At 33.3% G+C, this 14,011-nt stretch overlaps 1 protein-coding gene and 1 pseudogene across 1 annotated transcript; both read left to right on the top strand.

Annotated features, from left to right (window-relative positions):
- Positions 1–352: 352 nt before the first annotated feature.
- On the top strand, positions 353–2,475 carry LOC149181565 (ubiquitin-NEDD8-like protein RUB2 pseudogene; annotated as a pseudogene).
- A 6,750-nt stretch (positions 2,476–9,225) lies between these two features.
- LOC149181564 (ubiquitin-NEDD8-like protein RUB2) lies at positions 9,226–11,760 on the top strand. The gene is given in 3 exon segments (XM_089414252.1): positions 9,226–9,318; positions 10,556–10,815; positions 11,652–11,760. Coding segments are annotated over 3 exon segments (462 nt in total).
- The last annotated feature ends 2,251 nt before the right edge of the window (positions 11,761–14,011 follow it).

The raw sequence follows: 14,011 nt of genomic DNA, 5'->3' as shown, positions 1-14,011 counted from the left end.
TGGCTATGCCCTCCCTTGACGTATGGTAAAATGATTTTCATCGACTCGTGTAAAAACTTCTGGGTGTTCTTTAGGGACACAATCGTGGACTTATGATGGTCCTGGGGCAATCAGCCATCCCGTCGGTGTCAAATTCTTCATTGCCCTTCTGTTAAGGGGTTCTTGTTTCTTGTCAGATCAAACAACTTATGCTTGCATGAACCTTATATGTATCTATTCCGTCCTCGATAATTTTCATTTCAAGAGAGACTGGTCCTTTTCACTCCGTAATCTCACCACCCTTCAATCTGGGCTGGATTCCCCTATCTCGCACAGGTTTTTTTTGGAGGATCGGTGATATTTTCAGACCAAGATGCAGATATTTGTGGAGAGTCTCAAAGCAAAGACGATCATCCTCGATGTGGAAAGCAGCGATACCATTGATAATGTGAAGAGAAAAATCCAGGTATTGGAATCATGTTGTATCCCAATTCCGTTTATGTTTTCTTTTTTTAGTTGTCTGATGCGAGTGGGGTTTTGTATGGCAGAATTGTAGAACTTAGTTTTTGTTTTCGAATTTTTTTGTTTTCTTTTACTCATGGCTTTTGGTTATTTATGGATTCTTTTATGATTTACTTTCTGGTCTCTGTGGTTTTATTCCTGGCATTCATGCCGTGTTGTTGCCGTTTTATTTTATTTATTGCGGGTTTTTGTTGTGTCATGTGTACTTTGTGTATGCATACTTTTCCTTCACTTTTGATCCAAGGGGAATACGGCTTTATTATTTTTTTTAGATTTGCAACTCTGTATTGTCAGTGATTGCGCTCTTAACCATTGGGCATTCTATCCTGCATTTTTTGTTATTTTTTTACTTGTGTTGGTGAAATTAAATGCTATTTGCGTAGAATTTGTGACTTTTACTTCTATAAAATGCCTCTCATGTATTGATTAGGCACTATATATGCAGAGATGAGATAACTTTTATATATGCATTGATCATCCGCCAACTATTCACTGATGAGATGCTACTTACATTATACACCTACGTACTCACCTGGACTTAACTCCGTGTATGTTGTGTGTCCGCCACTTCTTTGGTATATGTTTTAACCCTGGTGGAGGATATAACAACTCCCCACTTTCCCCCACTCTGCTGACCTCTGACCTATTAAATCTGGCAACTCTTAATTAAAACACAATCGTGAAACTCCCTTTATATGTTCACCTGGTATTCATCTCCGGGTGTCATAAGTTTGAGCCATATCTCCAAGTGAGCAAAAGCTGGTGGGGATGGAACCTTACCCCATAGTGAGAAACTTCTAACTCCTCACTGTTACTCCCGAGCCTGTCCGGCGTACCAAAATTTGATTATTTGGTATTGGTACTTACTAATACTCGTTAAAATCATTGTGGATTTTTACTGCTTGTATAGTGCTTGCTGATGGCCTAAATTTGATTATTTGGTATTGGTACTTACTAATACTCGTTAAAATCGTTGTGGATTTTTACTGCTTGTATAGTGCTTGCTGATGTCCTTTTGAATCTTTGCAAACATTGAAGCATATGTAAAATAGTCATTGACAGTCATTTAAATCATTGTGGATTTTTGTAATATCTTTGGTGTATCGTAATTGCTGATAGTGGTTTAAACTATTGATGAGTTTTAAGGTTTTGCGTAGCATTTGAAGTTTAAGCACTGTGTATACAGAATGTTTTCGTTTTGTTGTAAAATGCAATTGCACTTGGGCTTTAACTAGGTGTGTTAGTTGGTTGTTGTGACAGTGTAAGGAGGGTATCCTTCCACTTGAGCAGCGATTAATATTTCCTGGAAAACAACTAGAAGATGGGCTCACTCTGGCTGATTATAATGTGGAAAACCACTCAACTCTTTGCTTACTTTTGCGGTTAAGGGGAGGCATTTCCATCAAGGTCAAACCCTTACAGGAAACGAAGTAGAGATAGATATTGAACCTAATGATACAATTGACCAAATTAAGCAGGCAGTTGAGGAAAATGAAGGAATACCGCCTATACAGCAAAGGTATGCAATATATGTCGTCAAAGGTAGGAAATTTTGCTGGTCAACATGATTATACTATATATGTTGTGAGATTATAAAACTAAAAAAATTGTTTACTTGTAAAATATTTAGAATAGATGTAATTTTGCATTTTATATTAAATTCAAAAGAGATACTTTGTGCATGATAAAATATTGAAACGTTGAATGATGTACATAAATAAATTTCTTATATGTGTGGAAGGAATGATTTTTTTTAATATTAAAATTTTTTGTTTTGATGCCCATTGCAGGCTCATCTATGTAGGAAAACAAATGAATGATGAAAGGATACCAGGTGAGTACAACATTGGGGGTGGTTATGTTCTTCATTTGGGGCTGGCTCTCGGATGGGGGTTGTTAGGGGCTGGCTCTCCGATGGGGGTTGTTAGTGAGATGGATAAGAAATATTTTTTGCCACTCAATATTCAATTCTAAATCAGTTTTAACTAGGTGATGAAGATTATGAATGCATTGAGTTACCTGGAATTGTCCATTTTCCTAAGGTTTCTAATGTCTTATTCTCCTTATAATTAACCAATTGGTCTGGGTGGGGGTTGTTAGTGAGATGGATAAAAAATATTTTTTTACACTCAATACTAAATTCTAGATCAGTTTTAACTAAGTGATGAAGATAATGGATGCATTGAGTTAAGTGGAATTGCCCATTTTCCTAAGGTTTCTAATGTCTTATTCTCCTTAAAATTAACCAATTAAAAATTTGTGGACTTGTTTTTAATTTACATTTTGTGTTTATTTTATTTGTTCTGCATATCATTCCTAAACACTTGTGAAGATATAGCTGATATTAATTCCTAAACACTTGTGAGGATATAGTTGATATTATGTGATTATTGGTAGGAATTATGATGCTAGGTTGGAATACTTGTGTGGTGAGAGGATTATGTGATATCTCACTTTTTTTAATGGAGATTTTATGCCCACAAAGTACAAACATACAATGGAATATGTGATAGGATATTTGTTTTACATTGTTTTTTTTCTTTTTTTTGCTCTTGTTGTGAGAGGATTATGTTATATTTCATTCTTCCAATGGAGATTAAATGCTGGGAAAATACAAACATAGAATGGAATATGTGATATGCAAGATATGTTTCTTTTGTGGTGAGAGGATTATGTTGTATCTCATTTTTTTTAATGGAAATTAAATGGTGGGAAAATACAAACATAGAATGGAACATGTGATATGCAAGATATGTTGCTTTTGTGGTGAGAGGATTATGTTATATCTCATTTTTTTAATGGAGATTAGATGCTAGGAAAATACAAAGATAGAATGGAATATGTGATATGCAAGATATGTTGCTTTTGGGGTGAGAGTATTATGTTATATATCATTATTTTTAATGGAGATTAAATGTTGGGAAAATACAAACATAGAATGGAATATGTGATATGTAAGCTATGAGATTAAGTATCTTGTAGTGTGATTTCTTTGGGATATATGAATTGTGGCTGGATGGAAGGTGGGTATAATCTTTATTAAAAGTTATAAACAATGATGGTCATGGGAGAATGTAGCCCAACCAACATCTATGGCACCACCAAACTTCCTTGTCACTGTCTTTTTTGTGGATAAGTAACATTTCCTCCTGAAGGATTGAGATCTTGCCATAACCTTTCCTCACATTGCTAGCAGGATTGGGATCTCCCCCATATTTGGTAGTATTGTTGTATCTGAAATAAGCTTTTGGTTATCACATGTACTCATATTGATCTTGTTAGTTTCCAGTTTATTTTTGTTTGTGTAGGATTTTCATTCTCATGTACTTTGTGTTAAGGGTGTGCAATTAGGAAATATCAGTTCATATGTTAAAAATTACATTAGTTACCCATCTACAATTTTTAGTTATCAGTTGTACACATGTTTCTAGATTGTTTCCATTTTTTATTATTATTATTCTAGTGTTTAAGTGTATGTAACTAGCTAGAAAGATCAACTAGTATATTAGAAATCCATCACAGGATCCAATCATGTTGCTCATTAATTTGTTATATGGAGATGGCCATATCTTGTTGCAAAAAAAACATTGATGGTAGATACATCATAAATAGCCCCACTTTGTTGTACAATACCTGCAATCCATCACACAGCATCACAACCACTCTAATTAGTTGTACAGTGGTAACATTCCAGCATACTTCATCATATTCAAAGGAAATTCACCATGGCATCTGTACATGGTCACTACATATTGACAAATTCTGGGAATTTCATCAAGGTAATTTGTTGAATTTGTGGTGTAGATCATTCCATTATTGTAGGTCTCTTCTAATAAAAAGTGAAAATAGATATTATTCTTGGAGTGCATTTTAGTATAACTAAATTTTCTAGAGGTCCAATCTTTTATAATGTAAGGTATAGAAAACTAGTTTGTAAATCAAAATCAAATTACCAATTGTGCAAAATGAACCCAAATTACCATACTTACCATAATTATATTTATAATTTTACCACACTTACCATTTTGGTTGCTCCACCACAAAATTGTACTCCAAATTGTATAATTATATTTATATTTTACCACACTTATCATGTTGCCTACACCACCACAAAATTTGAATTTGATTTGGATGTTACAATTTAGCTAAATTTTGTGTCCTTTGCCATACATAAAATGAGATTAAAAGAATTAGTAGTGCATTACATAAAATGAGGGTAAAAAAATTATAAATTTATTAATGCAATTTAATTGGTAAATGTGATGAAAAGACCAATTGAGTGGCTAATGGAAACATGAATTGACTATCTTAGATTAATGGCAAGAAACTAGAGGATAGAAAAACTGAGTTATTTGGATAATTTATAGAATTTTAAAGAGAAAATGATTTGGAAAATACATTAAGATGATAAATAATAGCAATGTCCATCTCAATGTTAATCCAATATCAATTAGTTGAATGTTATGTTTGCCAAAAAATAAACGAATCAAATTTTTTATGAAACCTCACACCCACCTGTTAGACTAACACTTCCCTCACACCCACCTATCATACTAACACGTCCTCTGCACACATCAGTCTTGAAATTCATCACATGAGAAATATATACATGAAACACACAAAAAATGACTAACTCCTTAAGGTTTTGTTTCAACTGTCACTCCATTACTACATTTCTTCATTAATATTTGGAGAAATGGATTCACAGACATGCCTAAAGCTTCCCTAAACAACTCAAACTTGATTCTACCAAGAGTTTTGCTAAAAATATCATGAGCATTGTGACTAAATGGATTTATTTTCACTCAACTTTCTCCCTGAAATCTTGGTGAACATGAAATCTTGCTGCACATCTTATAAAATTTTGAGAACTTTGTTAGCTATACTATGAGAGATGTTTTTATATGCTCTAAAATTCTATCTCAAACAAGTGTCTTGGGGAAGATCTTCATAACTCTCTTTTCATATATTAAAATTGAATTTTGTAAAAATTTGTAGAAATTTCATAGACTCTAGTTTCTTGGGTACTATTTTAATTGCCAAATGTTGAAAGAGTGCCTTGTGGTAGTCCATACAAGTTCCTTATATTCCACGAGTCCATATGGAGGTCACCTTTGGAGATTTGCTATAACATTGACTTGAAGAATATGATCTCAATGTAACTAGTGTTGTTGGAAGCACGATACCATAGGAGAAAATTTTGAATGTTGGAAGGCCAATATTATAGAGATATAATAATTTCAAGATCAAGATCCAAAACCAAAGGTAAAAGCTATGTATTTTTAAAATTTGCATCACTTTTGGTTGAAAAAATAATATGAAGTGATTCAAACGGCATAGTAAAAGAAAAAAAAGTGTTGAGTGGTGATAAATTTCAAACAAAAATATTCAATGGTGGAGCATGCTAGGGTCCTATAATAATAGGATTCATAATTTTGAATTGGCTATGGTTAGTCTTGTAATATTGTACATACTTTTGCTTTATGCAAAATGTTTTCCATGTTAAAATTAAAAAAATATAAAGAGGGTATTTCCTAAAAAGGACAAAAAGAAATGAGAAGGATAAAAAAAGTAAAAAATATGAACACCAAAAAGAAATAAAAATAGATCATGAAAGTGTGAAAATTTAAATGCCACTACTTTCTACTTTACTATGCAAAATAAGATTGTGGGCAGCTTATAATAAATGCCACAATCCATCATAGTCAAATAGCTTAATCTTGACTCATCCATGCTTTAAATTTCATGTTGATAGATAGAAAATAAAGATATAGCCAAACTGTTATATCTTTGCACATCATTAGTTAGGTAGAGAATAAAAATGAGCACATGAGTTTAATGTGTCCCATTGGAAGTTATAAGATTAGAATTAGATAGTTTTTTAATAAAAAGAAAATGAAATAAAGGGTTAGCCAGCTCAAATGTACCCATTGAAATGAAGAGAAAATGTTAGGGTAAATAAAGTTTAGATAGAAGAAATGTTGCAAATGCACAAGGTTGCTAAGTCAAATGCACATTTATCATGCTTAATCCTATGCTCCATGTGCATGAGAAATTGTGAGAGAAAAATGATATTCACCAAGCTTCTTTACTAATTTCCCCTCATTTCACTACACCCCCACATACTTATCTGCTAATTTCCCCATTCCTTCATTACTTGTAAATACCCTTTCACCTTCATTCTTACCTTTACCATTTGGTTTCACACTCCCACATAAATTACCCTTAAAAAAATCATCCCCTTTCTAAAAACACCTTTCCTAGTGTGAAACCCATTCCCCCTTACTAATATTACTTTTCCCACTTATTAATTTCCCTATTACCCTTAAAAACCCGCAAAACCATTTATGCTAAGTTTTTTCTATGCCCTCACATTATCTAATTACCGTCCCCCACTTTATATTTCCCTGATACCCCTTTTAACCCAAAAACCCTTGGTGGAGTTAAAAAACCCCTACCACATAACCCATGATACCATCTTGTGTTGTAGAGTCTAATTCTTCCTCATTTAGCTCAAACTCTATCTTCTTAGGTTCCTTTAATAGGACTTCATGTTTAATAACATATTTTACCTCTCTAAAGACCACATTTGAGCTCTACACAACCTTCCTTGTTTATGAGTTTCAAAGCTTATAAACTTTTAAATCATCCTTATAGCCAATGAATATTTATTTTTTAGATTTACTATCCAACTTTGTTATTTTCTCGTTTGGAACATGTACATATGCATCACATCGAAAAACCTTCAAATGTGAAAGACAAGGTTTCTTACGAGTCAATACCCCTTATGGAGACTTATCCTCCAAAGCTGATGATGGTGATATGTTAACCAAGTAACGTATAGTCTCCACTACCTCTCCCGAGAACTCTTGTCCTAACCCCACACCACTGAGCATGCTTCTTGCCTTTCCCATCAATTTCTTGTTCATTCTTTCTGCAAGTCCATTTTGATGAGGTGTGTATGGAGTAGTCTTCTCTCGTGCTATACCACACTCCTTACAGAACTGTTCAATTTCCTTCTTGTAAAGGTCTCCACCATTTTCTATTCTCAGCACCTTTATATTTTTATCTCTCTGGTTTTCCACGAGAAACTTAACATATTTGAGCATGTCAAAGACTTCAAATTTTTTCCTCACGAAATATATCCATGTATTCCTTCAGGAGTCATTTATAAATGATACATAGTAAAAAATATTTCTTGGTGATGGAACCGACACAGGTCCAAACACATCACTATCTACAAGCTCTAATATTTGTTTCTCTCTCTTACCACCAGAGGGGAAACTGACCCAACTCTGCTTCCCATATACACAATTTTCACAAAAAATCAAAACCTAGAGAGGAATTACACATAACTTCTACCATACCATTACCATGAGGTATTTGAAGACCCTTCTCTCCAATATTTCCAAGCCTTTGATGCCATAGCATGATATTTTCTCGAGAGGCCACTAGATTTTCTGCTCCACTTTCAGGAATCACACAACTATTCTACCAATAAATAATAATGCTAATATAAAGCTTGTACAAAGTTCCAATTCAAAATCCCCGCATCAATATGAGTACTCCCCAAACCATCTTGCATGTATCTTTAACGAATATTGTTCTTAAACTTGCATCATCCAACTTTCTTACATAAATCAAATTTCTAGCCAATGAAAAATATGCAAAACAAGTGGAAGTGTTCTAATCCTTCCACCTTGAAACTTCAACTTGTATTTTCAGCGACCCACAATTCTATCCATCATGTCATCCCCTAAGAAGACATCATCACTATCATATTTTTCTTACTCACAAAAACACTCCCTGTGGGGAGTGAAGTGAAAGGATGCACCTACGTCAATCAACCATGCCTCATGATCTACATGTGTACATGAAGAAGACGCCAAGTACACATCCCACCTTCATCTGAGGTGGTTTTTTCCTCTGCAAAAGGAGCAACATCACATCCCTTTCCTTTCAAAGGATCTTTAGATTTACAGTCCCCTTTGAAGTGTCCTTCCTTTCCACATTTCCATCACACCTTTAACGTTTTTCTAAAGATTTAGATCTCCCACTCGAGGACTTATTTTTGTTTCTGTTTTGTGACAAACCTCGTACAGACAAGGCATCAACATTTTGGCCCTCCATATTTTTCTGTCTCATTTGCTCCGATAGCAAGGATGAGACTATTTCATCAAAGTGCAAGGTAGATGCATTGCTAGTTATTGCAAAAATGAGAATATCCCACAAATCTGTTAGAGAACAAAAAAAACTGATGCATTTATATTCATCTAAAATTTTAATATCAAGAGATAATAACTTTCTTACCAAAATATTAAAGGAATTCAGATTCTGTGTCACTCAGTCTCCATCTTTCATCCTCACCTTATATAGCTTTTTCAGTAGGAACAATTTATTGACTAGAGACTTAGATTGGTACAAAGTCCCTAACTTGTCCCACAAAGCCTTCGCCGAAGCTTCCCCTCATACATTAGCAATACAGAATCTCAGTCACGTAATCATATTGTGCTCGTTGCCTTCCCATAGGACTTCGTTGAGTCTTCATGTGACATCGTTGTTTGTTTAGTACCTGAATCTATTGTGATCCATTGGTCTTTATCCACTAACACATCCTCCATCTTGAGTTTTGACAACTCAAAACTCTCACCATTAAATTTCTCAATCTGTATCTTTCCACTACTCACCATATTCTTTCACCACTCGTAATATTTTCACACCAAGATGCAGATATTTGTGAAGACTCTCAAAGTTAGGAAGATCGTCCTTGATGTTGAAAGCATAGACACCATTGATAATGTGAAGAGAAAAATCCAGGTATGGGAATCATGTTTTATCCCAATTAGGTTTATGTTTTCTTTTTTTTATTTGTTTGATGCGAGTGGGGTTTTGTATGAAAAAATTGTAAAACCTAGTTTTTGTTTTCAATTTTTTTTGTTACATGTGGGGTTTTTCTTTTACTGATGGCTTTTGGTTATGAATGGATTCTTTTATGATTTACTTTTTGGTCTCTGTGGTTTTCTTCTGGGCATTCACGCCCTATTGTTGCCGTTTTATTTTGTTTATTGCGGGTTTGTGTTGTGACATGTGAGCTTTGTGTATGCATACTTTTCGTTCACTTTTGATCCAAGGGGAATACAACTTTATTATTTTTTTTAGATTCTGCAACTATGTATTTTCAGTGGTTGCACTCTTAACCATTGGGCATTCTATAATGCATTTTTTGTTGGTTTTTTTACTTATGTTAATGAAATTAAACACTATTTGTGTAGAATTTTTTACTTTTACTTCTATAAAATGCCTCTCGTGTATTTATTAGCCACCATATATCCACAGGTGAGATGACTTTTATATATGCATTGATCAATCACCATCTATTTGCTAATGAGATGCTACTTAAATTATACACCTACATACTCACCTGGACTTAACTCCGTGTAGGTTGTGTGTCTGCCACTTCTTTGGTATATCTTTAGGCCCTGTTGGAGGATATAACAGCTCCCCACTTTCCCCCACTCTGCTGACCTCTTAAATATGGAAAGTCTTAACCAAAACACAATCATGAAACTCCCTTTATATGTTCAACTAGTGTTCATCTCTCAATGTCATAAGTTTGAACCATATCTCCAAGTGAGTGAAAGCTGGTGGGGATGGAACCTTATCCTCTCGTGAGAAACTTCTAACTCCTCACTGTTAGTCCCGAGCCTGTCATGCGTACCAAAATTTGATTATTTGGTATTGGTACTTACTAATACTTGTTAAAATCATTGTGGATTTTTACTGCTTGTATAGTGCTTGTTGATAGCCTTTTGAATCTTTGCAGATTTTGAAGTATATGTAAAGTAGTCATTGACAACCTTTTAAATCATCGTGTATTTTTGTAATATCTATGGTGTATCATACTTGGTGATAGTCATTTAAACTATTTATGAGTTTTAAGGTTTTGTGTAGTATTTGAAGTTTAAGCACTGTGTATACAGAGTGTTTTCCTTCTGTTGTAAAATGCAATTGCACTTGGTCTCTAACTAGGTGTGTTATTTAGTTATTGTGACAGTATAAGGAGGGTATCCCTCCACATAAGTAGTGAATACTATTTGTTGGAAAACAATTAGAACATGGGCTCACTCTAGCAGATTATAATATGGAAAACCACTCAACTCTTCACTTGCTTGTGCGGTTAAGGGGAGGCACTTCCATCAAGGTCAAAACCCTTACACGAAAGGGAGTCGAGATAGATATTGAACCCAATGATACAGTCGACCAAATTAAGCAACCAATTGAGGAAAAGGAAGGAATACCGCCTATACAACAAAGGTATGCTATACTCCTAGATCCATGTGCAGGTATATTTGTGTGCCTTTTATAATATAATTTAGTTCTTTTACAGTATGCTTTCATCTATTTGGGTGTCTTTTGTAATATAATTTATTTATTTTATAGTATGATTTCATTGTGCAAGTGAGTCTATATTACTGTAAGTTAAGCATATGTGTGTTCTTAGAGTCTAGACTGCAACGAGTTCAATTCAATGTTGCAGCACTGAGTTTTTCAGTCTCAAACCACATTTGCACTATCATCAGCTTTTAATATTTTTTTCAAAATTTTGTATTTATTTATGTTTTTAAGTAGCTTGTATGTTTCATGATTTTGTAATCTAAAGAACATCTTTTAATTTTATCTCTTTAGCTATTGGGGAAGAAGTACTTATGCAATAGGTGCAATTTTTCGTCATTTTTTTGAGAAGGTCATTAGTGTTTCATGTTTATGTTAGTATATTTTTCTCTCTAACACTTGATCCTTCTAGTTCTCTTGCGATGTTTGATAAGAACTTGTGTTGTAAGTTGTATCTGCTTTTAGTAGTCTACATAGCAGATTGAATTCGAAGCTCAGAATCTTTTGTGAATTTCAAATTTGTTGGTCAACATGATTATACTATATATGTTGTGAGATTATAAAACTAAAAAAATTGTTTATTTTTAAAGTCATTTATAATAGATGTAATTTTGCATTTTATATTAAATTCAAAAGAGATACGTTGGGTAGGATAAAATACTGAAATGTTGAATGATGTACATAAATAAATTTATTATCTGTATTGAAAGATTGATTTTTCCTAATACTAAAGTTTTCTGTGTTGATGCCCATCGCAGGCTCATCTATGTAGGAAAACAAATGAATGATGAAAATATACACAGTGAGTACAACATTGGGGGTAGTTTTGTTCTTCATCTCATGTTGGCTCTGGGTGGGGATTGTTAGTGAGATGGATAAGAAATATTTTTTTCTAGTCAAGATTCAATTCTAAATTAGTTTTAACTAAGTGATGAAGATTATGGATGCATTGAGTTACCTGGAATTGTCCATTTTCCTAAGGTTTCTAATGTCTTATTCTCCTTAAATTAATCAATTGGTCTGGCTGGTAGTTGTTAGTGAGATGGATTAGAAATATTTTTTGCAACTCAATATTCAATTCTAAATGAGTTTTAACTAAGTGATGAAGATTATGGATGCATTGAGTTACCCAGAATTGTCCATTTTCCTAAGGTTTCTAATGTCTTATTCTCCTTAAAATTAACCAATCCAAAATTTTTGGAATTGTTTTTATTTACATTTTGTGTTTATTTTATTTTTTCTCCATATCATTCTTAAACACTTCTAAGCATATAGCTGACATTAATTCCTAAACACTTCTTAAGATATAGTTGATATTAAGTTATTATTGTTTGGAATTATGATGCTAGGTTGGAATACTTGTGTGGTGAAAGGATTATTTGATATCTTACATTTTTTAATGGAGATTATATGCCGAGAAAGTACAAACATACAATGGAATATGTGATATGATATTTGGTTTACATTGTTTTTTTAGTTTTTTTCTTTTGTGGTGAGAGGATTATGTTGTACCTCATTTTTTTTAATGGAGTTTAAATGCTAGGAAAATACAAACATAAAATGGAATATGTGATATGCAAGATATGTTGCTTTTGTGGTGAGAGGATTATTTCATATCTCATTTTCTTAATGGAGATTAGATGCTAGGAAAATACAAACATAGAATGGAATATGTGATATGAAAGATATGTTGCTTTTGTGGTGAGAATATTATGTTATATCTCATTATTTTTAATGGAGATTAAATGTTGGGAAGATACAAAAACATAATGGAATATGTGGTATGCAAGATATGAGATTAAGAATCTCGTAGTGTGATTTCTTTGGGATATATGAATTGTATCTAGGTGGAATCTAGGTGGGTAGAATCTTTACTAAAAGTTATAAACAATGATGGACATGGGAGAATCTTGCCCAACCAACATCTATGGCACCATCACACTTCCTTGTCATTTTCTAAGTGTTGGTGTGATATTTTGTGGATAATTAACCTTTCCTCACATTTCCTGCACGATTGAGATCTCTGCAATAAGCGTTCCTCAGCTTGCGGGTAGGATTGGGATCTCTGCCATATTTTCATAGTATTGTTGTATTCTGATACTGAAATATGTTTTTGGTTATCAGATGTACTCATATAGATCTTGTTAGTTTCCAGTTTATTTTTGTTTGTGTAGGGTTTTCATTCTAATGTATGTTGTGTTAAGGTTGTGCAATTGGTTGGAAAGATCAGTTCACATATTAAAAATTACATCAGTTACCCATCTACAAGTAGTGAACATTTTGGTACCCACTCCTTAGTGGTCAGGTTTTTAGTTATCAATTGTACACATGTTTGTAGATTGTTTCCATTTTTTATTATTATTCTAGTGTTTAAGTGAATGTAACTCGCTGGAAAGATCAGCTCATAGATTAAAAATCCATCACAAGATCCAATCAAGTTGCTCATTAGTTTGTTATATCGATATGGCCATATGTTGTTGCAAAAAAAACATTGATGGTAGATACCTCATAAATAGCCCCACTTTGTTGTACAATATCTGTAATCCATGACACAACATCACAACCACATTAATTAGTTGTACAATAGTAACCTTCTACCATAGTTCATCATATTCAAAGGAAATTCACCATGACGTCTATACATGGTCACTACATATTGACAAATTTTGTGGAATTTCATCAAGGTAATTTGTTTAACTTCTGGTGTAGATATTTCCATTATTGCAGGTCTCTTCTAATAAAAATTGAAAATTGATCTTATTCTTGGAGTGCATTTTGCCATAACTAAATTTTCTGGAGGTCCAATCTCTTATAATGTAAGTTATAGAAATTCAAAATAAAATTATCAATTATACAAAATAAACCAAGAAACCAATGAGAAAAGGGATGAAGTTGTCACCAAATAGGAAGAAAACAAAGTTAAGAATGCTTAAAGTCCTAAGTTACTTCAACTCACAACCAATATTTCAAACCTCATTGAGGCCCTAGTAAATTTTACCATACTTACCTTGCTCTTCCCTCCACAACAAAATTGTACTTCAATTTCTATTATTATATTTATAATTTTGCCACACTTACCATTCTAGTTGCTCCACCACAAAATTCTACTCCAATTTTT

The sequence above is a fragment of the Pinus tabuliformis genome, chromosome 3_2, assembly GCF_031772625.1.
Source record: "Pinus tabuliformis cultivar Carrire ecotype Pingquan chromosome 3_2, CPIR1, whole genome shotgun sequence".
Classification (NCBI taxonomy): Eukaryota; Viridiplantae; Streptophyta; class Pinopsida; order Pinales; family Pinaceae; genus Pinus; species Pinus tabuliformis.
This window is presented reverse-complemented; position numbering and strand designations above follow the sequence as displayed.